General features: G+C 48.5%; 1 protein-coding gene across 5 annotated transcripts; it reads left to right on the plus strand.

The window, feature by feature from the left end:
* The first annotated feature begins 51 nt into the window (after nucleotides 1-51).
* Nucleotides 52-27,457, plus strand: P2RX5 (purinergic receptor P2X 5). 5 transcript variants are annotated; one of them, XM_038759245.1, is made up of 13 exons: nucleotides 52-198; nucleotides 9,950-10,100; nucleotides 12,460-12,531; nucleotides 15,175-15,250; nucleotides 16,197-16,293; nucleotides 17,050-17,130; nucleotides 19,208-19,346; nucleotides 20,475-20,611; nucleotides 20,848-20,941; nucleotides 22,727-22,792; nucleotides 24,860-24,942; nucleotides 25,497-25,844; nucleotides 26,944-27,457. In XM_038759245.1, exons 1-13 carry the CDS (start codon nucleotides 62-64, stop codon nucleotides 27,047-27,049), a joined length of 1,587 nt encoding a protein of 528 aa, XP_038615173.1. In that variant the 5' UTR covers nucleotides 52-61; the 3' UTR covers nucleotides 27,050-27,457. The 5 variants fall into 5 exon arrangements, with proteins under 5 accessions (XP_038615173.1, XP_038615176.1, XP_038615174.1 ...); XM_038759248.1 differs by having other exon boundaries at nucleotides 25,686-25,844; XM_038759246.1 differs by having other exon boundaries at nucleotides 20,475-20,572.

Below are 27,457 nucleotides of genomic sequence, written 5' to 3' on the forward strand. Positions count from 1 at the left end.
ATGTCTGCAGACACGTGTGTCCGCCCACCCCCAGCCCCCAGGGAGCCGGCGGCGCGGGGAGATGGGGCAGGTGGGCTGCAGAGAGCAGTGCCTGTCCGTGTTCGACTACAAGACCGAGAAATATGTCATCGCCAAGAACAAGAAAGTGGGCATCCTCTACCGGCTGCTGCAGCTGTCCATCCTCGTCTACCTGGTGGGGTAAGGAGGCGGCTGGGGGTTGGTTGCTGTTGGGTAGGGACCGTCCCGAGATGTAGCCAGTTTGTACTTCCCAAGCGCTTAGTGCAGTGCTCTGCACTCAGTAAGCGCTCAATAAATACGATTGATGGTGGTGATGATGGTTGGTTGGTGTGTCCGGGCCGGTCCTCCGGGCTTCCTGCGGACTTCTGGGCCCCAGCCTCGGGGCTGCCCCTCGGCCGGTCCTGGCTGAGCGGTGGCTTGGATTTCAGGGGCTTTCTCCGACCAGGGTGACATTGAGGCGGACGGGAATAGTGGGTTATTTATAGGCGGCTGCCCGAAGCTGCGGGGAAGGGACGTGCCAAGCCGGACAGCCGGGACCCTCCCTCGGTGGCTTGGCATGTAGTGGGCAGGGGCCACCCACTTGCCCCCAGGCCCGCCTAATCTCCCTCCCCTCGGAAAGCAGCGGGGCCCCCAGGTTGGGAGCAGGGACTCCCTGTCTCTACCCGGGGGAGCCGAACTGGGCAGAGCTGGACGAGATGCTTAGCAGAGTGATATAATAATAATCAATCAATCAATCAATCAATCGTATTTATTGAGCGCTTACTATGTGCAGAGCACTGTACTAAGCGCTTGGGAAGTACAAATTGGCAACACATAGAGACAGTCCCTACCCAACAGTGGGCTCACAGTCTAAAAGGGGGCGTTTTAAATGGCATTTTTAGACTGTGAGCCCACTGTTGGGTAGGGACTGTCTCTATATGTTGCCAATTTGTACTTCCCAAGCGCTTAGTACAGTGCTCTGCACACAGTAAGCGCTCAATAAATACGATTGATGATGATATGTTGCCAACTTGTACTTCCCAAGCGCTTAGTACAGTGCTCTGCACACAGTAAGCGCTCAATAAATACGATTGATTGACTGATTGACTGTGAGCCCACTGTTGGGTAGGGACTGACTCTATATGTTGCCAATTTGTACTTCCCAAGCGCTTAGTACAGTGCTCTGCACACAGTAAGCGCTCAATAAATACGATTGATTGACTGATTGACTGTGAGCCCACTGTTGGGTAGGGACTGACTCTATATGTTGCCAATTTGTACTTCCCAAGCGCTTAGTACAGTGCTCTGCACATAGTAAGCGCTCAATAAATACGATTGATTGACTGATTGACTGTGAGCCCACTGTTGGGTAGGGACTGTCTCTATATGTTGCCAACTTGTACTTCCCAAGCGCTTAGTACAGTGCTCTGCACACAGTAAGCGCTCAATAAATACGATTGATGATGATATGTTGCCAACTTGTACTTCCCAAGCGCTTAGTACAGTGCTCTGCACACAGTAAGCGCTCAATAAATACGATTGATTGACTGATTGACTGTGAGCCCACTGTTGGGTAGGGACTGTCTCTATATGTTGCCAACTTGTACTTCCCAAGCGCTTAGTACAGTGCTCTGCACATAATAAGCGCTCAATAAATACGATTGATGATGATATGTTGCCAACTTGTACTTCCCAAGCGCTTAGTACAGTGCTGTGCACACAGTAAGCACTCAATAAATACGATTGATTGATTGATTGACTGTGAGCCCACTGTTGGGTAGGGACTGTCTCTATATGTTGCCAACTTGTACTTCCCAAGCGCTTAGTACAGTGCTCTGCACACAGTAAGCGCTCAGTAAATACGATTGATTGATTTTATTAAGCGCTTACTATGTGCAAAGCACTGTTCTAAGCGCTGGGGAGGTAACAGGGTGGTTCATTCATCCATTCATTCAATCGCTTTTATTGAGCGCTTACCGTGTGCAGAGCACTGTACTAAAAGCTTGGGAAGTACATATGGAGACAGTCCCTACCCAACAACGGGCTCACAGTCTAGAAGGGGGAGACAGACAACACAACAAAACATGTGGACAGGTGTCATCAGAATTAATAGAAATAAAGCTAGATAATAATAATAATGGCATTTGTTAAGCGCTCACTATGTGCAGAGCACTGTTCTAAGCGCTGGGGGGGATACAAGGTTATCAAGTTGTCCCACGTGGGGCTCACAGTCTTAATCCCCATTTTACAGATGAGATAACTGAGGCTCAGGGAAGTTAAGTGACTTGCCCAAGGTCACACAGCAGACAAGTGGCGGAGCTGGGATTCGAACCCATGACCTCCGACTCCAAAGCCCGTGCTCTTTCCACTGAGCCACGCTGCTTCTCACATCATTAACAAAATAAATAGAATAGTAAATATGTACAAGGTGATCAGGTTGCCCCACGGGGAGCTCACAGTCTTAGACCCCATTTTATACATGAGGTAACTGAGGTACAGAGAAGTTAAGCGACTTGTCCAAAGTCACACAGTTGACAATTGGTGAAGCTGGAATTTGAACCCATGACCTCCGACTCCAAAGCCTGTGCTCTTTCCACTGAGCCATGATGCTGCTCTGTTTACAAATTTAGCTAAAGCTGGGGTTCTAATCAGAACACAGGTAAAGACCAGATTTTAGAGAAGCAGCGTGGCTTAGTGGAAAGAGCAAGGGCTTGGGAATCAGAGGTCATGTGTTCTAATCCCACCTTCAGGCAAGTCACTTAACCTCTCTGTGCCTCAGTTACCTCATTTGGAAAATGGGGATTAAGACTGTGGGAGAACCTGATTAACTTGAATATACCCCAGCGCTTAGAACAGGGCTTGGCACATAGTAAGCACTTAACAAAAACCATTATTATTATTATTATTATTGTTATTATTATTTAGTGCTTTGGAGTCCATGGCTTTTAAACTCCAGTTTGGTACTAATGGCACTTGGGGGTGTACAATGGAGTTAGTAGAGTGGATTCCTAACCACAATTTTTTTGGGGGGGGTGGAGGGGAGAGTGGTAAGCCCTAAAATGTCTTCTTTATGTATATAGACTATATATATATATATATTTAGTCTCCTTATATACCTATATCTACCTATAATATATTATATATATGTAGTCTCATATATATAGATAGTATTTGTTAAGAACTTAATGTGCCAGACACTGTACTAAGCTACTAAGCATTGGGGTAGATAAAAACTAATCAGGTTGGACACAGTTCATGTCCCCACATGGGGCTCACAATCTTACTCCTTATTTTACGGATGAGGTAACTGAGGCACAGAGAAGTGAAGTGACTTGCCCGTAGCAGACAAGTGGTGGAGCCAAGGATTAGAACCCAGGTCCTTCTGACTCCTTCTGCTCTATCCACTAGGTCATTCTGCTTCACTGCTAGACGGCGGACATCGCTGAATTATCTTCGGGTTTTCCATTAGGTCTCCCATTACAGGCAGTTGCCTTTTGGCTCCCGAAGCTTGGTTCTCAGACCTCAGGCCCCTCACCCTGTAACCTTCCTCCCCTGCTTGGTAGAATTTTCCATCTTGACCCCTTCCCCCCACATCCAACTCCCTTTCCAGCTGCTTGAGGCTGCGGCTCTTGGAGGGACAGGGGAGACCCTAGCAGAGGATTTGCCGTCTCTCTGTCCCTGAATGAAGTCCTTGCCCGAAAGAAGACTGGAGAGCGGAGGAAAGAAAAGGGCCCCTTTGGATCCTCCCCCAGCTAATAAACTTCTGTCGTGTGGGTGGTTCTCTAACGTCATCATTTTTATATTCATTCATTCATTCAATCATATTTACTAAGCGCTTACTGTGTGCAGAGCACTGTACTAAGCGCTTGGGAAGTACAAATCGGCAACGTATAGAGACGGTCCCTACCCAACAATGGGCTCACAGTCTAGAAGGGGGAGACGGACAACAGAACAAAACAAGTAGGTGGGTGTCAATACCATCTGAATAAAGACAATTATAGCTATAATAATAATAATGGCACTTATTAAGCGCTTACTGTTAGCAGAGCACTGTACTAAGAGCTTGGGAAGTACAAATCGGCAACGTATAGAGACGGTCCCTACCCAACAACGGGCTCACAGTCTAAAAGGGGGAGACAGAGAACAAAACCAAACATACTAACAAAATAAAATAAATAGAATAGATATGTACAAATAAATAAATAAATAAATAGAGTAAAAAAAATATGTACAAACATATATAGATATATACAGGTGCTGTGGGGAAGGGAAGCAGGTAAGATGGGGGGATGGAGAGGGGGACGAGGGGGAGAGGAAGGAAGGGGCTCAGTCTGGGAAGGCCTTCTGGAGGAGGTGAGCTCTCAGCAGGGCCTTGAAGGGAGGAAAAGAGCTAGCTTGGCGGATGGGCAGAGGGAGGGCATTCCAGGCCCGGGGGATGACGTGGGCCGGGGGTCGATGGCGGGACAGGCGAGAGCGAGGTACGGTGAGGAGATCAGCGGTGGAGGAGCGGAGGGTGCGGGCTGGGCTGGAGAAGGAGAGAAGGGAGGTGAGGTAGGAGGGGGCGAGGGGATGGACAGCCTTGAAGCCCAGGGTGAGGAGTTTCTGCCTGATGCGCAGATTGATTGGTAGCCACTGGAGATTTTTGAGGAGGGGAGTGATATGCCCAGAGCGTTTCTGGACAAAGATAATCCGGGCAGCAGCATGAAGTACGGATTGGAGTGGAGAGAGACACGAGGATGGGAGATCAGAGAGACGTCATCATTTTTATATTCATTCATTCATTCAATCATATTTCTTAAGCGCTTACTGTGTGCAGAGCACTGTACTAAGCGCTTGGGAAGTACAAATCGGCAACATATAGAGACGGTCCCTACCCAACAACGGGCTCACAGTCTAGAAGGGGGAGACGGACAACGGAACAAAACAAGTAGATGGGTGTCAATACCATCTGAATAAAGACAATTATAGCTATAATAATAATAATGGCACTTATTAAGCGCTTACTGTTAGCAGAGCACTGTACTAAGCGCTTGGGAAGTACAAATCGGCAACGTATAGAGACGGTCCCTACCCAACAACGGGCTCACAGTCTAGAAGGGGGAGACGGACAACGGAACAAAACAAGTAGACGGGTGTCAATACCATCTGAATAAAGACAATTATAGCTATAAGAATAATAATAATGGCACTTATTAAGCACTTACTGCTTGCAGAGCACTATACTAAGCGCTTGGGAATTACAAATCGGCAACATATAGAGACGGTCCCTACCCAACAATGGGCTCACAGTCTAGAAGGGGGAGACAGAGAACAGAACAAAACAAGTATACGGATGTCAATACCATCTGAATAAAGACAATTATAGCTATAATAATAATATCCAACCTCTCCCCTGCCCTCTAGCACCCCCATTTAAAAAATGGCAAGGTCACCATATTATAAAGAAGGGGAGGGCACAGGGATGGAGTTTCCTTTACTTTCTCCTGGAGAGGAGAGACTTATAAGGAAGGGCAGGTAGGGAAGGAAGTACTAATGGGGAATGAGGGGAAGAGGGAGAGGGGTGGGCAGGGGACCAAGCTAAAGAAAAAGGAGAGGTGAGGAGCGCTAATCTCCTCACCGTACCTCGTTCTCGCCTGTCCCGCCATCGACCCCCGGCCCACGTCATCCCCTGGGCCTGGAATGCCCTCCCTCTGCCCGTCCGCCAAGCTAGCTCTCTTCCTCCCTTCAAGGCCCTGCTGAGAGCTCACCTCCTCCAGGAGGCCTTCCCACACTGAGCCCCTTCCTTCCTCTCCCCCTCGTCCCCCTCCCCATCCCCCCCATCTTACCTCCTTCCCTTCCCCACAGCACCTGTATATATGTATATATGTTTGTACAGATTTATTACTCTGTTTATTTATTTATTTATTTTACTTGTACATATCTATTCTATTTATTTTATTTTGTTAGTATGTTTGGTTTTTTTTTTTTCTCTGTCTCCCCCTTTTAGACTGTGAGCCCAATGTTGGGTAGGGACTGTCTCTATATGTTGCCAATTTGTACTTCCCAAGCGCTTAGTACAGTGCTCTGCACATAGTAAGTGCTCAGTAAATATGATTGATTGATTGATTGATTGTTTTAATGAGCTGGGCTACCACCTAATAGCTGTGCAGTGCTTGGTTCCCCTTTGACCCTATCATCACCCTTCATTTGTAACTGGTACAGTGTTCTGCTGGATGCATTTGGTTGATTGTTGGGTAGGGACTGTCTCTATATGTTGCCAATTTGTACTTCCCAAGCGCTTAGTACAGTGCTCTGCACATAGTAAGCGCTCAATAAATACGATTGATGATGATGATGATTGACTTCTCAACTGCTCCTTGTTCATAGACATCGGCAATAATTACTCATAAAGTGTGTGTGTGTGCGGTTGTGGTTGTTGCCTGTAAGCAAGAGTGTGGTAAGGCTGGTTAGTCAAGGTGTTTAATAATAATAATATCTTTTGTTAAGCACCTACCATGTGCCAGACTCTGTTCTAGGTGCTGGGGTAGATACAAGGCAATCAGGTCGGCCACAGTCTTCATCCCCATTCTACAGATAAGGGAACTGAGACACAGAGAAGTTAAGTGACTTGCCCAAGGTCACACAGCGGACAAGTGATGGGGTCAGGATTAGAACCCAGGTCCTTCTGGCTCCCAGGCCCGTGCTCTATCCACTAGGCCATGTTTCTCAGAGGTGTGCTCTCTGGAGTCCAGCAATATAATAATAATAATAATGATGGCATTTATTAAGCGCTTACTATGTGCAAAGCACTGTTCTAAGCTCTGGGGAGGTTACAAGGTGATCAGGTTGTCCCACGTGGGGCTCACAGTCTTAATCCCCATTTTACAGACGAGGTCACTGAGGCACAGAGAATATGAATATTATATATATTATAATATGAATTGTAACTGACTCTTCCCAGGAGATCTCAGAGTTCTGGGCCCCGTAAGCCCCTCCAAAAGCCAAACCCGCCCTGAGCCTCCCTAGAACGGGGGTCTCATGCCCACCAGCCATCAGTAGAGGTGATTCTTATTTCACCTGACCTCGGCCAATATAGAACTGGATGCTTTTATGTCCAGTTTTAAAATTCTCTGGGCCACGTCTCCCTCCACCATGGCTCTCGTCGCCGAATTCCAAGGCTCGAGCTCTATGCTAGAGTTCTTACATACTTGGGAGGGGAAAGCAACATCCCTACCAGTTCCCAGAAAACCCACCCCTTGAATTCCTATCCTGAAAATCTTAATCAATCAATCAATCAATCAATCATATTTATTGAGCGCTTACTATGTGCAGAGCACTGTACTAAGCGCTTGGGAAGTACAAATTGGCATCACATAGAGACAGTCCCTCACATAGAGACCAAGCTCCTTATATACCTATATCTACCTATAATATATTATATATATGTAGTCTCATATATATAGATAGTATTTGTTAAGAACTTAATGTGCCAGGCACTGTACTCAGCTACTAAGCATTGGGGTAGATAAAAACTAATCAGGTTGGACACAGTTCATGTCCCCACATGGGGCTCACAATCTTACTCCTTATTTTACGGATGAGGTAACTGAGGCACAGAGAAGTGAAGTGACTTGCCCATAGCAGACAAGTGGTGGAGCCAAGGATTAGAACCCAGGTCCTTCTGACTCCTTCTGCTCTATCCACTAGGTCATTCTGCTTCACTGCTAGGCAGCGGACATCGCTGAATTATCTTCGGGTTTTCCATTAGGTCTCCCAGTACAGGCAGTTGCCTTTTGGCTCCCGAAGCTTGGTTCTCAGACCTCAGGCCCCTCACCCTGTAACCTTCCTCCCCTGCTTGGTAGAATTTTCCATCTTGACCCCTTCCCCCCACATCCAACTCCCTTTCCAGTTGCTTGAGGCTGCGGCTCTTGGAGGGACAGGGGAGACCCTAGCAGAGGATTTGCCGTCTCTGTCCCTGAATGACATGGTATCATGAGAATTTGCGTCCGGGGTGGAGGTGGTGTCTAATTCTGCTCAGAAAATGTTAGAGGGGACAGGGGAAGTGAGTCTGTGGGAGTAAATGTGTATATTTATAGCTGACCTTTGTTTTTTGAAGATGATCCTGCTGACAATGAGACCCCACCCGTGTGTGTTTTTAGACTGTGAGCCCACTGTTGGGTAGGGACTGTCTCTATATGTTGCCAACTTGTACTTCCCAAGCGCTTAGTACTGTGATCTGCACATAGTAAGCGCTCAATAAATACGATTGATTGATTGTGTGACTGAAAGACCATTTTGACATGCCAAAATAGACCACTTTCTAGCCCTGAACCCCTCTAGACTGTAAGCTTGTTCTGGGCGGGGAATGTGTCTGTTTGTTGTACTCTCCCAAGTGCTTAGTACAGTGCTCTGCACATAGTAAGGGCTCAATAACTACGATTGACTGGTTGACTGACTGACTAGGGAGCGTATTGCTTCTGTAGCAAGGCTTCTCAAAAGCAATGATGATGCTGAATGCAACATTTTTAGGCCTTGTCTAAGCTTTGGGGAATTGGAGAGAAAGCATGTCCAGCTGCCAGCAGGACACATGATTGAGCTGTTGTGCAGCAGGGATGATGGGTGATCCTGAACCACCTAAACCACCTTTTATCATCATCATCATCATCATCAATCGTATTTATTGAGCGCTTACTATGTGCAGAGTACTGTACTGAGCGCTTGGGAAGTACAAATTGGCAACATATAGAGACAGTCCCTACCCAACAGTGGGCTCACAGTCTAAAAGGGGGAGACAGAGAACCAAACCAAACGTACTAACAAAATAAAATAAATAGAATAGATATGTACAAATAAAATAAATAGAGTAATAAATATGTACAAACATATATACATATATACAGGTGCTGTGGGGAAGGGAAGGAGGTAAGCCCACTGTTGGGTAGGGACTGTCTCTATATGTTGCCAACTTGTACTTCCCAAGTGCTTAGTCCAGTGCTCTGCACACAGTAAGCACTCAATAAATACGATCGATTGATTGATAGTCCCCATGAAGCTAGGAGCACCCATTGCAAAATGTCTGACCAGGGTGAAAGGTGGCGTGTGGGCTTGGCACAGATATCCCTGAGAGATCCATTTCAGCAGCAGATTCCCCGTGAGCCCTTATCCAATTCATAAACCATTAAAGAGGGTGAGACATCCTGTTGCTTTAGTCTTTCGTGCTGACTGATAGAAATCCTCCACACCATAGCTTCTCTTGCCGAATTCCATGGCTCCTCTTGACGCTGGAGTTCTTACATACTTGGGAGGCGAAAGCAACGGCCTGACCAGTTCTCTGTTTCCCCTTTCATTATTATTGTCTACTTATTGAGCACCCACTGTATGCAGAGTGCTATACTAAACACTCAGAAAAGTACGAAAGAGGTTAAGGGGTCAAAGAAGACTCGATTCCTGTCTTCAGAGAGCTTGCAGTCTGAAAGGTGATAGGCCAAATCCTAAGCGGATAGGAGGCAGAAGTGCTGATGCTTTAGCACTCGAGAGAGAGGGCCCCCAAAATACCAAAAAAGGGCAAAGCAAACAGAACTGAGTGTTAACCACTCTTAGGGCAATTTGAGATAATTTTCCTAGTAAAGGCCTGACTTAGGAGACAGAAAGATGGGTATCCTTTTTTGTTCATCACCTCTTAATTGATAAACATTTTTTTGTTGAAAACTCCCCGAAGTGTGTGCGGAGTAGAAGTTTGTGTGAAGGTGAATGTGTCTGTGTTTATTTTGAGTTGCAGTTGCATGGGTTGGAAGGAAGCTGTTAGTGGGTGCCTAGGGAAGAGCAGTTTCTTCTCCCTCCAGAGTTGGGGTGCAGATAGCAGTCCCCGAGGTCTCACCCTTCCTACCTTGCCTTCATCACCACCACCTCCTCCTCCTCCTCCTCATGTCATCCTCTTGCCCAGAGTCCCATCTGACCTCTGTGTCATTTCCAGGTGGGTGTTCGTGGTGAAGAAGGGCTACCAGGAAGTGGACACCTCCCTACAGAGCTCAGTCATCACCAAGGTGAAGGGCGTGGCCTGGACCAACACCTCGGAGCTGGGGGAGCGCCTCTGGGACGTCGTCGATTATGTCATCCCCCCCCAGGTCTGCCCAACCGACCCTTCCCCAAGCCCACTTCATCCTCCAGCCGGTTCCGCTCGCGAGTTTTTCTTGCTCTGAGCATCATTGTAGGTGAAGGCCCTGCAGGTGCTTCCCAACCCTCTCCAAGAGAATGCTGTTGGCCTGGACAGCCTCTAGAATCAATCAATCCTATTTATTGAGTGCTTACTGTGTGCAGAGCACTGTACTAAGCGCTTGGGAAGTCCAAGTTGGCAACATATAGAGACAGTCCCTACCCAACAGCGGGCTCACAGTCTAAAAGGGGGAGACGGAGAACAAAACCAGCCTCTAGAATCAATCAATCAATCAATCGTATTTATTGAGTGCTTACTGTGTGCAGAGCACTGTACTAAGCGCTTGGGAAGTCCAAGTTGGCAACGAATAGAGACAGTCCCTACCCAACAGCGGGCTCACAGTCTAAAAGGGGGAGACGGAGAACGAAACCAAACATACTAACGAAATAAAATAAATAGAATGGACCTGCATCTTGGGCCTTCTGAGCCACTTGATCTCAGCCTTGTCAGTAATGACCAGCTTCAACATGTCTTCCAAGCCTGCCCTTCCCCGTCTACATACCCAGATCAAAGCGTTAATCCAGACCCACCTCTACCACTCCCCGGGAATTATTGCATCCCACTGCAGGAGAATGAGCAGGTGGCTGTTGGCAAACCTGGGTTAGTGCCTGGTCGGAGTCCTGCCTGGGGCATCAGGAATAAATTAGCCCAAGGACACTCATAGCCTCTGCCGTGAAGCCTCTGGCTTGGCTCAGCTAGCGAGAGACCTGGTGGGGGTGGGAGGCAGGGGGGAGGCGCGCGCACACGTATGTGTGTGTGTGTAGAGGGGGGAGACCAAGCTGGGGAGCTGAAGGAGGGGCCAGATTGAGGGAGCTGGCTCAGGACCCAAATCCTAGCCCACAGTAAACTCTCTTTTTCCCCTAAATCCCGGCACTGACCCTGAATCTCTTTCCTTCTGGTGCCACTTAGGCTATAGGCACTGGGCCGCCAGCCCAGAATGACTCATCCACCTCCCCCCACCTCCAAACTAGACTTCTAGCTCCGTGGCCTGGTGTCCAGTCAGCTCATCATCATCAATCGTATTTATTGAGCGCTTACTATGTGCAGAGCACTGGACTAAGCGCTTGGGAAGTACAGATTGGCAACATCATCATCATCAATCGTATTTATTGAGCGCTTACTATGTGCAGAGCACTGTACGAAGCGCTTGGGAAATACAAATTGGCAACACATAGAGACAGTCCCTACCCAACAGTGGGCTCACGGTATAAAAGGGATATGTACAAGTAAAATAAATAAATAAATAAATAAATAGAGTAACAAATATGTACAAACATATATACATATATACAGGTAGACATGGATGTGGGGAGGGAGGGCATTCCAGGCCAGGGGGAGGATGTTGGCCGGGGTGGGCTCACAGTCTAAAAGGGGGAGACAGAGAACAAAACCAAGCATACTAACAAAATAAAATAAATAGAATAGATATGTACAAGTAAAATAAATAAATAGAGTAATAAATATGTACAAACATATATACATATATACAGGTGCTGTGGGGAAGGGAAGGAGGTAAGATGGCGGGGATGGAGAGGGGGACGAGGGGGAGAGGAAGGAAGGGGCTGAGTGTGGGAAGGCCTCAATCAATCAATCAATCAATCAATCGTATTTATTGAGCGCTTACTATGTGCAGAGCACTGTACTAAGCGCTTGGGAAGTACAAATTGGCATCACATAGAGACAGTCCCTACCCAACAGTGGGCTCACAGTCTAAAAGGGGGATACAGAGAACAGAACCAAACATACCAACAGAATAAAATAAGTAGGATAGAAATGTACAAGTAAAATAAATAAATAAATAAATAAATAGAGTAATAAATATGTACAACCATATATACAGGTGCTGTGGGGAAGGGAAGGAGGTAAGACGGAGGAGGAGGTGAGCTTTCAGCAGGGCCTTGAAGGGAGGAAGAGAGCTAGCTGGGCGGATGGGCAGAAGGAGGGCATTCCGGGCCCTGGGGATGACGTGGGCCGGGGGTCGATGGCGGGACGGGCGAGAACGAGGTACGGTGAGGAGATTAGCGGCGGAGGAGCAGAGGGTGCGGGCTGGGCTGGAGAAGGAGAGAAGGGAGGTGAGGTAGGAGGGGGCGAGGGGCTGGGGGAGTAGGCAGGGCCATGGCCACAGGAGACAAGATCACCACAACCCAGAAGCTGAGCTCAAACCCCCCCGGCCAGTCTCCCCATGGCTCAAGGAACCCCTGGCAGGGAGGGATGGGGACATGGGAGGAGAAGCAGGGTTTACTAAAATCTTATTTACTCAATTTTTTCAGGGTGAGAATGTCTTCTTTGTGATAACTAACCTGATCGTGACCCCCAATCAGCGGCAGTCCACTTGCGCAGAGGTAGGACCGGCTCCTTGAGGGTCAATCATTCAGTCAGTCGTATTGAGCACTTACCGTGGGCAGAGCGCTGTACTAAGCCCTCGAGAGACTATAATACAACAATAAAAAGACACATTCCCTGCCCACAACGAGCTTTCAGTCTAGAGGGCTGGGCAGTGCGGGCCTCAAACACACTTACAGCATCTCTCTGCCTCCCTGGGGAGCCCATCATCATCAATCGTATTTATTGAGCGCTTACTATGTGCAGAGCACTGTACTAAGCGCTTGCACTGTACTAAGCGCTTCCCAATCACCACAGGGCTGTGCAGGAGACATTGGAAGCGTGGGACGAGGGTGGAGGCAGAGCATGGCATCACACCTCCTACCAGGAAGCAGCTGCAAGCTCAGTGCGGGCAGGGGATGTGTTTGTTTTTGTATTGTATTTTCCCAAGTGCTTAGTACAGTGCTCTGCACTTAGTAAGTGCTCAATAAATGATTGAATGAGTGAATATTGAGTGGCCACAGGGATTAGTCGTGGATTAGGTACTTGTGATCTTCTTTAAACAACAAACCTGGTCCAGACCTCAGGAAGCTACAGTCTAGAATCATCACAGGGATGAGATTAGGCATTGCGGGGAGCAGGGGCCGAATCACTGATGGAACTGGTGAACTGAAGAATGGGTAGGATTAATCAGGGCTAACTTTCCACCTGAGATGGGCCTGGTGGTATTTGTTAAAGGCTTACTCTATGCCCAGCCCAGTACTGTGATAATCAGGTCGGACATTGGGTCTCTGCCATACACAAGTAGGAGGGATAACAGGTATTGAATACCCATTTTACAGATGAGGAACTGAGGCCCAGAGAACTTAAGTGACGTCCAAGGTCAAACAGAAGGCAAGTAGCAGAGTCTGCATTACTTCCAGACCTGTGCACTTTCCACTAGGGCATGCCCCATTGTCTTCTCCTTTAAGATGTAAACTCCTTGAGGACAGGGACTGGGTCTTTTACTTCAACTGTACGTTCCCCAAGCACATAGTACGGTGGTGATGATGAATGAGGACTTTTTAGAGAACAAATCCCACAGTTTTGGGCCACTTCTGCCCTTTAGTGTCCACCAGGGAGTTTAAGCGCACACTTAGATTGTGAGCCCTATCTAGGACAGAGACCGTATTTGACCTGCTTAATGTGTATCCACCACAGTGCTTAGAGCAGTGTTTGCCACAAAGTAAGTACTTAACAAATACCATAATTATGAGGTAAGGAAGGATATACTCCTGGATGGGCCGCAGTCCCAGCTCAGGTAGTAGCTGTAGCAATAATGATAGTAGCAGTAGTAGTAGTAGTAGTAGTAGTATTTATTCACTCAATCATATTAATTGAGCACTTTCTGTGTGCAGAGCACTATACTAAGCGCTTGGAAAGTACAATTCAGTAACAAATAGAGACAATCCCTGACAACAACGGGCTCACAGTCTAAAAGCGGGGAGACAGGCATCAAAACAAGTAAACAGGTATCAGTAGCATCATTCATTCATTCATTCAATCATATTTATTGAGCGCTTACTTTGTGCAGAGCACTGTACTAAGTGCTTGGAAAGTACAAGTTGGCAACATATAGAGACGGTACCTACCCAACAGTGGGCTCACAGTCAATATAAATAAATAGAAGTATAAATATATACAGAATATAAATAAATAGAAGTATAAATATATGCACATCATTACTGTAAAGAAATAGAATTATAAATATTGAGCACCTTCTCGGTGCAATGCACTCTACTAAGTCCTTGGAGAGTACAAAACAAGCGAGACATTCCCTACCCTCAGAAGGAGCTTACACTCTGAGGGAATGGGCCCAAGACCCTTCTCTAGATTGTAAGCTTGTTGTGGGTAGGGAATGTGTCTGTTACAATGTTATACTGTTCTCTCTCAAGCGCTTAGTGCAGTGTTCAGCACACAGTAAGTACTCAATAAATATGATTAAGTGATCTTTGCAGAAGTTAGGTGTTCTGAGGGATGCGGTAGTTCTCTCTGGGCATAAGGCAGGGATACACGTTGGCTTGCTTGCAGTTGGTTGCTGTCCACAGATTCTCTTTATATTTTTCTGGAACACAAGGTAATTTTTGTGGTGTTTCAAATTTGGTGTTATTGTTCTGTTGAGAGGAAAGTCACGGAGAATCCAGAAATTTGAAAACTCTGAAAGACGTGCGGTGATGGCAGCTCAGCTTCGTCCCCCCGGGGGATGCTGAGAAGATTTGTCACTTCCCACCTTCCCTTGTGCCTCATTGTCCAGTTTGCTTTCAGAACTGGGCAGGGTTTTTCGGCTCTGATTGCGGACTCGAACAGCAGGCCACCAGAGCCAAAGTTTCTTTGATATTTGACTACTGAGTGTCAAGCACTTGGGAAAGTACAGCAGAAACAAGGCACACTTTCCCTGCCCTCAAGGAGCTTACAATCTCATGGACTGAACAGGACGACATGCTTAGCAGATAATTGGGCTCTCCAAAATGTGTCCCCGAGACCCTTGGCTGTGCTGGGAAGGAGTCAGAGAGCAGCTGTCCGTGTTTCCAGCTGCAGGGGATGGGGAGTGGTCAGGTTTGCTGCACGGTTGAGCAGGGCCCGGGTTGTGGGCATTGTCAGTGGTGTTCCCTCCTGTCTTTCAGAGAGTGGACATCCCTGATGCTGTCTGCCAGGAGAACAGTGACTGTGCCCCAGGCAAAGCGGTGGTTGCTGGGAACGGTGAGGAGGGGCAGGGTCCCAAACTGGGAAAGGGGGGGCCTGTGAGTGTTTCCAGGAGGGCTGGGCCATCCGAGGCTGTGGCTATTGCCGAGTTCCTGTGATGCCAATGAAGAGAAAGAGTGCACAGGTCCTGTTATGGGCCTCTCCCCAGCTGGCAAGGAGGGAGGGAGGAAGGGGATTGTGCTCAGGCCTTAAAACCTCTCTACTCAGAAGGGCTGAGGTTGAGCAGAGGACTGCCTCGGCACCCTCTCATCCTCTACTCTCCCCAGCACCAGGCCCCAGGCTCACGGGCGTCCAAATCCCTGAGATGAGAGGGAGTCTAAAGCCGGTTTGAGTGAGAAAGGGTTGTTTTCCATAGCTTCAACCCCTGTTTTGGCGAACATGTCTGGGCTTTCCAGATTCAGGTGGTTCCCCGTCCCTACCTCAGAGTCCTTATCCAGTCCAGCCCTAGCTGGACTGACGTCATGGCTGATCATCATCATCAATCGTATTTATTGAGCGCTTACTATGTGCAGAGCACTGTACTAAGCGCTTGGGAAATACAAATTGGCAACATATAGAGACGGTCCCGACCCAACAGTGGGCTCACAGTCTAAAAGGGGGAGACAGAGAACAAAACCAAACATACTAACAAAATAAAATAAATAGAATAGGTATGTACAAATAAAATAAATAAATAGAGTAAAAAAAAAATGTACAAACATATATACATATATACAAGCTGATGCTGAGAGGGTCTCAGATGCCCCTTGCCATCGAGGACCTGTCTCTCTGTAGCACCTTTGTTGGAATGGAGCAAGCTCTCTGTTCTTTATGCCTTGATTGGCCCCTTCCCAAAGGGGCTCGTTGAGTCTGTTTGGCTTGGTTAATGCTGAGCCACAGAGGGGCCTTAAACAAAGGGGAAATTCCAGGGTCCAAGCTTTGACCAGCTCTTGTCTGATCCTAGGGGTGAAGACCGGCCGCTGCCTGAAACTTGACGAGAACAGCAAGGGCACATGTGAGATCATCGCCTGGTGTCCAGTGGAGAAGAAATCCAGACCGAAGTATGTGCCTCGTGTTTTGGGCTCCCTGGGCCAGGAGGAGGCTCTAAGAAGGCCGGGCTTGGATTCACAAAGGCACGGCCAAGCCTAGGGCCCCTTAGGGTGGGGCCCCAAAGCCCCCAAACACACTGTTGGGGTGGGGGTGTGAGTGAGAGGCAGGGGGTTGGCTGCAGATGGTTGTGAGGTGGGTGGGAAACCTAGAAGTCATTCCCCTCCCTCTCCCTGACCCCCAACTCTCACCAAGTATTGCTACCAGCACCGCTGTTTATTTGCAAAACAGTGAAGGGGGGTGGAAGTTGGTGGGTGGGGGAGGCCAATGTTTCCTTGTAGACATTAAAGAGGCAAGGTAGGACCCCAGCAAATGAGGCCTCTCTCCTTTCTTGAAATCCAAGCCAGTTTAGTGCTGTGGCCCCACTGAAGCTCTGTTTTCACCTAGATCCCAGCCCAAGCACAACCCTGGGGCACATGTTTTTCAGTGCTAGGCTTTTCCCTTTTCCTCCAGCTGCCAATGTCTGCCAGCAGCTGCCAGGTCACACCTCTCCACAGTCCTCCCCACCTCACCCGCCCTGGGCAAACTGCCATTCTTGTGCCCTCTCCCACCCCTCCCTTTTCTCCCTACTCTCTACCCCTCCTCTTCCCTCCCCCAGCTAGGAAAGGTGTATCTGACAGGGCCAACAAAGGCAGATCTGGGCGAATGACGTGGAAGCCTGAGGATGGGGCAGAGCCCGGGATGAAACTCAGGCTGGATTTTGATTTCAGGGAGCCACTTTTGGGAAAGGCTGCCAACTTCACTGTTTACATAAAGAACTCAATCAAATTCCCCAAATTTAACTTCTCCAAGTAAGTGCCTTGCTTCCCATTCTCTGATTTGGGGTCGGTTAACTGGCCAATGGTCAATGTCCTTCTGGGACATTGCAGGTATTTGTGCTTGCGTGTGTGTGTGTGTGTGTGTGTGTGTGTGTGTGTGTGTGTAAACAGCAAACACTAGCAACAATCACTGCAATAATTTTATCCATAGACAATGCACTCACTACTTCATGAGGGAAATAGCAAGAGAAAGTCTGATTTTAGCTTCCTGGCTGTTTTTTATTGTGGTTTGGGATAGGCTTCAGCAATTCTCGTTGATGAACAAGTGAGGAGTCACATGGGAAATCTTGCAACTTGCTCCCGCTAACTCCTTGCAGTGGAGAAGTTGGCAGAGCAGTTTTCCCTTGCCTTTCTCAACCCCGCCCTGCTCAAGATGAAGGCAATCCCTGGGTTTTTGTGAACCAAGAAATCTCTCTGATGATCAATCAATTAATCAATCAATCATATTTATTGAGCGCTTACTGTGTGCAGAGCACTGTACTAAGCGCTTGGGAAGTACAAGTTGGCAACATATAGAGACAGTCCCTACCCAACAGTGGGCTCATAGTCTAAAAGATGAGATGATGAGAAAGGCCCCTCAATTCTCTAGTAGTAGTAATAATAATACTTATTAGGAATCTTTTGGGAAAGAAGAACACAGATGAGATAATGACATTCATTCATTCATTCATTCAATTGTATTTATTGAGCGCTTACGGTGTGCAGAGCACTGTACTAAGCGCTTGGGAAGTATAAGTTGACATGATCCCTGACCCCCAAGGTGCTCACAGTCTAAGAGTTAGGGCACGGAGGAGTTGTCGACCGACGTAGAAGGAAAGGTGTAAACAAAAATCAGCCTTCTTGATTGCAGATTTTGAATTTCATTTTCAAAAAAATGAAGAGGAAATGAAAGGTCGGACCCTCTAGACTGTAAGCTCGTTGCGGGTGCTTTGTACCCTTCCAAGTCCTTAGTATAGTGCTCTACACACAGTAAGGCCTCAATAAGTTTGATTGATTGATTGACTGAGTTTAGCCAGAGCCTCAACTCTGATCAGGCCTCAGATTCCTTCACTCATTCAATTGTATTTATTGAGCGCTTACTGTGTGCAAAGCCCACAGATGTGCCCACACCTGGGGAGAGGGAAGAAGGGGACTTCTGGGAGGCCTCAGTTTACAAGAAAATAGTATACCCGTGGGCAAGTTGCCTAGACAGCTCCTTCTAGGGTCAGCTGGTTAATAGGGTGAGTGCCAAGAACATGGGTAAGCATGATTATGAGAGGTCATTATTCAGCCATAAGCCAATCAGTCAGTAGTATTTGCTTAGTGCCTACTGAGTGCAAAGCATAACACTAAGCCTTTGGGAGAATACAGAAGGAAACACCATTCTCACCTCTTGATAAACTTCTCCCTCCCTCTGAGCTGGTCTGCACCTTCCTTCTGAATGTATAAACTCTGCCGTTTACTGTCTTGCCCTTGTATCATGCATGATATGCAAGATTAGATTGGTGGGAGTCTCGAAGAGGATTAGTAGCATTTATTGAGTACCCACTGGGGCAATGCATGACACTAAGTGCTTGGGAAATACAAAACAAAAAAGTAACATGTTCCCTGCCCACAAAGAGCATATGCTTTAACAGGGGAGACCAGACTAAAAGTACCTAGAAGTTGAATAATCAAAATAAAAACTTGAATGCTCAGTTGGCTAAACATGTATACCAAAGTGCTGCAGATGGGTATGATGAAGTACATGGGTTCTAGATGGGTAAGTACAAATTGGGGTGCTGGGAATCAACTGGGGAAGAGGGATTTTAGTTGGTCAGTTCCTTGAAGGTAAGGATTTTGTCTACTTACTATATTGTGCTCTTCCAGGTGCTTGAAACAGCACTCAGCACCTACTAAATCCTCAAGAAATAACATTAATAGATTGATTTTTAGGGAGGCTTTGAATATGAGGAGTGCTGTGGTATGTCAGATTTGGGATGGGAGAGAGTTCCAAACTGGGAGAACAGCATGACCGAGGAGACAAGGCGGGTTCATCTAGTTAGCTCAGTTCCAAATATTCTCCCTGCAGGACCAACGTGCTGAACACAAAAAGTGGTTCGTACCTGAAATCATGTCATTTTGGGCCAGAGAATCCATACTGCCCGATATTCCGGTTGGGGTCAATGGTCAGTTGGTCCGGTAACAATTTCCAGCAAATGGCCCTGGAGGTAAGGACCAAGCACATTGGATCTCATAGTTTGTTTTCCTTGGCAGGCCTCATTTCACAAGTTGCTTGGGAGCTCTCTGGCGGGGGGTACCCTGGCAGAGCTCTAGGCTGAGGGTACTGTCGGGGAGGGCAGGGTCCGCAGGAGGGGTAGGCTGTGGGACCAACATGACAGGGCTAGCTTGTTCGAAAAATAACTCTGGACAACCTGCTGACCATGCTTCCAAAGCTCATCCCTGCAAATAGCCCCCACGGACCGCTTTGCTACTGTGGGTCCATCTGAATGCATGGGGTTGTTATTGTTTGAGGCTCAGCAGAGTCCAAATCATGGAAATCAGTCACGGATTATTTGTTTTGAAAAAGGTTATAGATTTGAAAAGAACTTGGAGTTCTTCTAGAGGTCATTTGGGTTTCCCTCTGCCTCTGTTCAGGGACCTCGTCTAACCCTGGTCTAGAACAACATGTGGGACAGAATTATAACCTCTAAGAAGGAAGGAAATTCCATGTGCTTCCCTGGCAGCGGTTTCCAGTGTTTCCCAGCCTCCTGGAGAAGAACTGTTTAGGGACTTCATGACTAGCACTTAGCGGGCATTTTCCGCTCCCAACCAACTTGCCCAAATTGGAGCGGGAATAGGTGTGGAGGATTCTTGGCTATCAGAGAAGATATGGGGGTTGCAAGGACTCCGGGGATTAGATACTGCCACTGCCCCCAACCTTTGCATGCTAGTGGGCTGAGGGCTCGCGGGTGAGTTGAAGCTGTTTCTGATCTGGAGAGCCAAATTTTCAGCATTTGCTAGGATGTGTGTTAAGCTTGGGTCCAGCACAGCACCTGGTGGGAACACTGGTGGTCTCCGTGGTGGTCATGGCCCACAAAGACACAGTGACTCGTGATGCCGCTGCTACTGTTGGCTCTCAGGCAGGTGGCATGGGGCCTGGAGCATGGTGGCCCACTGTGGGGACAGAGCCTAGCAGCCTTCCGGGGCTTGGGAAGGTGATGGCCCACAAGGGGACTGAGCTCCATCCCTTGTCAAGGCTCCTTTTTCCCTCACCTCCCCGCAGCCCTGCCCAGTGGGGGAGTCAATGTGATGTCACATCCTCTGAACCTCTCTTTCTCTCTCTCTCTCTCATTAAGGGCGGTGTGATAGGCGTTCAGATTGAGTGGGACTGTGACCTGGATAAAGCATCCTCAGAGTGCAACCCTCGCTATTCGTTTAGCCGCCTGGACAACAGGTTTGCAGAGAAGTCCATCTCCTCTGGATACAACTTCAGGTGACTGGAGGGGGCAGGAGGGAGAAGCCGAGGTACCCCAAGAGCAGCCTGGAGGACGAGTGGCTTCCTGAGGGTCCCCACCACGGGAAGGGAGAGGGATGGCAAGGAAAAGCAGCTCTTTCCCCTCCCCTGTCAAGCAAATAACTGGGCATTCAGCCCGTGGTTTGGGCCACGCTTGCCACACGCAGCAGATAACTGAGACCTGACTTCTGTATCGATCTCCACCTCGTTTTCAGGTTTGCCAAATACTACCGGGACGACAGAGGGGTGGAGTTCCGCACCCTGATTAAGGCCTATGGGATCCGCTTTGACGTAATGGTGAACGGCAAGGTGGGTGAGCCCGCCCCTGGGGCTTGGGATTGGGGGTGGGTGCAAGGGAGGCGGGAGGGATTGATTAAGTGGCAGGAGGGAGAGTGAGGACAGAAAGGGGAGAGTGGGTACAGGAGGAATAGCCGGTTCTGAGTATCCAAGGGGCTAGTCAATTGCATTGATTACACAATGCAAACAGCACTGTCCTAAGCACTGTCGGCTGATTCAGATGGCGTCCCCGGCCCCCAGGGAGCTCACCATCAAGTCAAGGGCTGGGCTGGAGCCAGGGACTAACCACTGAAGACGCAGTTCCTCGGTCATCATCATCATCGATCGTATTTATTGAGCGCTTACTATGTGCAGAGCACTGTACTAAGCGCTTGGGAAGGACAAATTGGCAACATATAGAGACAGTCCCTACCCAAAAGTGGGCTCACAGTCTAAAAGGGGGAGACAGAGAACAGAACCAAACATACTAACAAAATAAAATAGACTAGATATGTACAAGTAAAATAAATAAATAAATAAATGGAGTAATAAATATGTACAAACATATATACATATATACAGGTGCTGTGGGGAAGGAAAGGAGGTAAGATGGGGGGATGGAGAGCGGGACGAGGGGGAAAGGAAGGAAGGGGCTCAATCCTCCCTTTCCTGGAGAAAATAAATGAATCAGTGATATTTTTTGAATGCTTATGTTTTCAGAGCGCTGTACCTAGCACTTGGGAGAGTACAATACAACAGAGTTGTGGAAATGTTCCCTGCCCACAACAATCTTACAGTCTAGAGGGGGAGGCAGACATCAACATAAATAAACGATTTACAGCGTGGCTTAATGGATAGAGCACAGCCCAGGGAGTCAGAAGGACCTGGATTCTAATCCTGGCTCCACCTCATGTCTGGTGTGTGGCCTTGGGCAAGTTTCTTAGCTTCTCTGTGCCTTAGTTGCCTCATCTGTAATTTGTGTAAGCCCCATGTGGGACAGGGACTGTGTCCAACCTGATTAACTTGTAGCTACTCTAGCATGTAGAACAGTACTGGCACATAGTAAGCGCTAAACAAGTACCATTATTATTATTTTTATAATTAGATATGTACAATGTAAATTAATCAAGTTAATCTATGTAAGAAAATCAAGCATAAGCTCAGACTTGTGTTCCCAAGGAACACAGCAAGTCAAAGGACCTGGGTTCCAGGCTCTGCCGCTTGCCTGTTGGATGACCTTGGGCAAGTCACTTAACTTATCTGGGCCTCAGTTTCCTCATCTGTAGAATGGGGATTAACTACCTGTTTTCCCCCCTGTTTAGACCGTGATCCTCAAGTGGGACAGGGACTGTCAATGGCCTGATTATCTTGTATTTACCCCAGCACTTAGGACAGTGTTTGGCTCATAGTAAATGCTTAAGAAACCAGTTATTGTTATTAGTATCGACCAAATTAAGCCAGTGTGGACTCGACTTAGATTAGCATACTTTGGATACGTCATCAGGAGGACTTATTCTCTGGAGAAGATACTAATGCTAGGAAAAGTCCAGGGAAAACATGGAAGAGGCAGACCAGTAGCTAGGTGGATAGACACCCTAACTGATAACGGAAAAACTGTTACCAAGGTGACGGATTACGACAGAAAAGAGGACGTTCTGTAGAAAATACATTCATAGAGTCGTTATGAATCGGAAACAACTCGATGGCATTTGATAATCATAACTATTATTCTGCTCCCTGAATTACGGCCTCTCTCTCTGGACTGAGTTCCTCCTCAGGGCTCCCACCCTGGCCTCAGCAGTGCTGTGTTTCTTTCAGGCAGGAAAGTTTAACATCATCCCCACAGTGATCAACTTGGCCTCAGGAGTGGCTCTCACAGGGGCGGTAAGTATGAGAAGCAGCGCGGGAGTCAGAAACACCTGGGTTCTAATTTCAGCTCCGCCGCTTGTCTGCTGTGTGACCATGGGCAAATCACTTCACTTCTCTGTGCCTGTTACCTCATCTGTAAAATGGGGATAAGAGTGTGAGCCCCATGGGGGCAGGGACTTTGCCCAACCTGACTTGCTTATATTCACCTCAGCACTTTTAGACTGTGAGCCCACCGTTGGGTAGGGACTGTCTCTAGATGTTGCCAGCTTGTACTTCCCAAGCGCTTAGTACAGTGCTCTGCACACAGTAAGCGCTCAATAAATACGATTGATGATGATGATGATGATGATGAATGCCGTGCCCGGCACATAGTGAGTGCTTAACAAATATCACAATTATTATTATTGCTGAATGGGAAACCTGTCTGCTTGCCTCACGCTAACTCTTCGGCAGCCCACCCACTCCCCAGGGCTCAGCCAGAGCCAGCCGGGCCCACTGAGAGCTCACCTCCTCCAGGAAGCCTTCCCAGACTGAGCCCCCTTGTTCCTCTCCTCCTCCCCATCCCCCCCGCCCTACCTCCTTCCCCTCCCCACAGCACCTGTATCTATGTTTGTACAGATTTATTACTCCATTTATTTTACTTGTACGTATTTACTATTCTATTTACTTTGTTAATGATGTGCATCTAGCTTTACTTCTATTTATTCTGATGACTCCACACCTGTCCACGTTTTGTTTTGTTGTCTGTCTCCCCCTTCTAGACTGTGAGCCCATTGTTGGGTAGGGACCGTCTCCATATGTCGCCAACTTGTACTTCCCAAGCGCTTAGTACAGTGCTCTGCACACAGTACGTGCTCAATAAATACGATTGAATGAATGAATGTGGGGGGGCCGTAGCCCCGCAGAAGTTGGTCAGACTTGGAGGGTAACTGGATTGAACACCTCCCATGCAACCCAATCGAACAATTATATTTACTGGAGGCTTACTGTGTGCAGAGCACTGTACTAAGCACTTGGGAGAGTAAAATATAACAATGTAGCAGAGTTGGTAAACAGATTCCCTGCCCAACCCAAGGGGTTTTTAACATCCGAAGGTGAAGGGGTCAGGCTCATAAGCTGCCTTTGCCATTTGTCCTGACTCCCGGCACACACCCTCAGTTGGTTTGGCCCCCCCAGGCCGAGTGACCACTGTGTTTCATCCCCATCTCTCCTCTACGTTCCCCATCCAATGCCCTGTGCTTCTCAACCTTATAGACCTTCAGGCTGCTCTGCAGGCAGGCATGGACCCCAGCAATTTCTTACTAAGTCCGGGGCTTGGCTCTTAGTAAGCACAACAAACGCCACAATTACCGTTGTCGTGTTTTTCAACCGAGATAACTTCGCAGACCACTGGGATTTCTTAGCCTTTAGACAGGCTAGTGGCCACGGTGGGGAAAATAGGCTCAGGCTCATGAAACCAGGGAGGCCATGCATTCGGTTGATTTCCTGGGCAGGCTGGAATATGAGATCACTGGGGACCCAAAGAAAGACTGGAACGAGGCTGTAGTGGCATGTGAAGAGGGGCAAGGGGTAGCAGGGTGTGTTCCCACTTTTCTGGAAATCAGCGTTCTCTCTCTTAGTGCTTGATCAGACCTGGGCCCAGATCTGATCCTTATTTTGCTTCCTTATTTCTCCAAGTGGAACAATGGACAAATCATCCATTTCCTTCTGTATTTCATTTTAAACACTGGGAGACCACCTTGTTGCTGCCGTTTTAGCCACTATCGTCGAGCTTCTGGTCTACCTGGAAACAGTTCATGAAGTTGCTGCTGGCTTGAATAGGTGAAGAGTGGAGGTGCCTAGAAAGCCAAAGGCCTGCCTTTCTTATTTAAAGAGAAACTAGTGGCTTAAGGGCTTGACTCAGTCTTGTCAATAATAACGTGTCAGGAGCTGAAAAGTTATTATTGACAAGGCTGAGTCAGAGGCTGGTGGGTCGGCAGGGCAAGAGGACAGAGGGCCGCACCTATGCAGACAACAGAACTGAGCAGCCTACAGGGGCCCAGTGTGGAGGGGGGAAAACAGTGTTCTTTGCTTGTTTTGCAGGGGGCATTTTTCTGTGATCTGGTACTGATCTACCTAATCAAAAAGAGCCATTTTTACCGGGGGAAGAAGTACGAGACCTTGAAGTAAGTAGTGTTTCCTTTTCAGCACTGAACACATAAGCCAGCCTTGCAGATAGGGGTAAAATGTCCTCAGGCCCACAGTCATCTTGACTAGCCTGCGAGAGCTGTAATGTCCTCCCCACCCAAGCCATGCCCAACTACTCCAGCTATGAGGACACAAGGGTTTGCTTACATTAAAGGTTTCAGGAGTCCTTCCCTCCCTGTCAGCCGGCCCAATTTCCTACGAAAATGTCACTGATTCAGAGGGGTCGGTGGCTCTCACAGCACCGGGTGTGCCATGAGTTACTGGTGAGTGGTTACGTCCCAACCCTCATCCCAAATAACCGGAGACACTGGGGCATCAGGGTGGGTCCTTTTCCCGTGGGGCTGCGTATTGCCTGGGTCAGGCACTGAACACAGTGACACCCAGGAAGGAAAGGAGCTGGATCCTGGGCAGGTTGTGCCTCACTCAGAGGTGGGGCAAGCTGTGGGTTGACTCTAGGTTGCCCTGGAGGAGCAATTCTTTGGCATAAGCCTGTGGAACAGAAGCCTAATAGGGTGAACCCATCCCTGTCCAGAGGGAGAGAAGCCAGTGTCGAGCCGGAGAACGAGTCGTCCTCCGTGACCGGCAGCCAGCCTCCATCTGTACTCAGAAGCGATGGGGAGACCAAGGACCTAGCTGCCCTGGAGACTGAGATGGATCGTGAGGTGGGGGTTCCCAGAGGCTTGGGGACAGAGGGTCCACCCAAGTTGGTACCGTTGCCCAGGAAACGGAACAAGTCTGCGGATCGGACCGAGGAGCAAGAGTCACAGCTGGAGCCACAGGACCAAAGGGAGCGTGAGAGAATGTATTGGAAAGCGAGCAGCATGCCGAGCATGGTCCATGACAGCAGCGTGGGCAGGAAGGGGGAGAGCTGTGCCACGGGGTAAGCGGGACTGGTCGAGCAAGGGGAGTCGCTGGAGCCCCTAGGTTCATGCCAACCATGTTCATTTCGTGGAGCTGATGAGTTAGTCTCCAATTCTGAAACCTCAAACGGGAACGGCCCTGGGATCTGAGGAAAGGCGGGACATCTGGGGTGGGTGACGTCTCACCCCTGTTTGCCCTTGTTGCCCTTCTTCCACTTTTGCCCATGTAAGGTGAGAAGGAAGCAGACCCAGGGCTGGGGGCCAAGAGGGATGAGTGTCTTAGGGGGCCTGAGAGGGCAGTGGTCACGCCAGCAGGGCTCCTCAGGTCTGTTCCTCTCTGCTTGTGGTTCTGCTCTTAGGATGATCTCAATAGGCAGTGCCCCCCAAGGGGGCATTGATCCTGTCAGACACAAAGACAAAATACCAACCAGGGGGGCTTTCCAGGATCCTAGGAAATATAGAGATAGGGATCTTTGGAGCAGAATTCTGCCTCATTGCCTGGGATTGACCTGGGATTAGCCCATTAGGGCCTCAGCTGCTAGGCCAGTTCCAGAGGCACTCAGAAAAGGGTGCCAAGGGGTCACCCCTGGATTGGATTCCCCTCTGCTGGGAGGCAACATTCCATCAATCACAGGACCCTGGCTCTCCCATCTTCCCAGAGGGCCCGGGCACCCCACTTGTTACCCAGTTCAGGTGAGAGGGGGAAAGCGGGCCTCGAGACCTCCACGGTCATTTGATTTAGAAGTGAGGGAGGGCTTGTGTGAGGCATACGTGTCCTTGAGGCCCACAGGCCAAACTGGTTGGCAAGAAGGGTGAGGCATGAACTTTGAAGGGCTGAATTAATGGGCCAAGACCTCCACACTGTTGGGACTCGGAGGAAGCTCTGCTTGTCTGGACCTGCTGAAAACATTTAACCCTTTGAGATGATCCTTACTAACTACCGCTGCCCTGCTGAAGAACCAGAACCCTGGGCACCGCTTGGCGTCCCTAAATATGCTGCCAAATGCCTTATTTGCATTCCCCATTCGTTCTCCCACTTGTCTGTCTGCCTGAAAGTCAACTTATCTGGTGCAGAATGATAGCCCTCTGCTCTTTTTTCCTCTCTCTCCACTCCTCCAGGTCCAACTCAAAGAAACCCTTGACAGACCATTCGGCAAATGAACATAATTCCAACGCCCTAGGCACGGGTGAGCAACTGAGACAGCTGCAGACTGTGGAGACCTAACCCAAGGCAAGAGGAAGGGAAGAAAGCCTGCTGCATCTAAGGGGTAAAGCTAAACACAGGACTTGGAGGCAGAGCCTCCCAGTATTGGGGTGGTTGCCCCATTTGGCCAAGGCAAACGGGACCTTTTCAAGCTCTTTGAGGAGCACTTTCAGCTAACATCCTCTCACACCTTGGTCTGAGACCTTCCCTACGGTCCTGAGAGGTAAATGTTTCGTTTTGGGGTGTTTTTTTTTTAAACTGCAAGTTGTTCATCAAACCAAGGAAAGCTGGCAAGTGGATTTGAGAAGCCATCTTGCAGGCTTCCTGGCAGCACGGGACTAGTTGGAGAGATGTGAGGAACATTGTAAGATCCTGGAGTATTCCAAAGTGGGGAGGGCTAGGGTGGGGAGGAAATTAGGTTGCTGTTGG

This window comes from Tachyglossus aculeatus, chromosome 17 (genome assembly GCF_015852505.1).
Source record: "Tachyglossus aculeatus isolate mTacAcu1 chromosome 17, mTacAcu1.pri, whole genome shotgun sequence".
Classification (NCBI taxonomy): domain Eukaryota; kingdom Metazoa; phylum Chordata; class Mammalia; order Monotremata; family Tachyglossidae; genus Tachyglossus; species Tachyglossus aculeatus.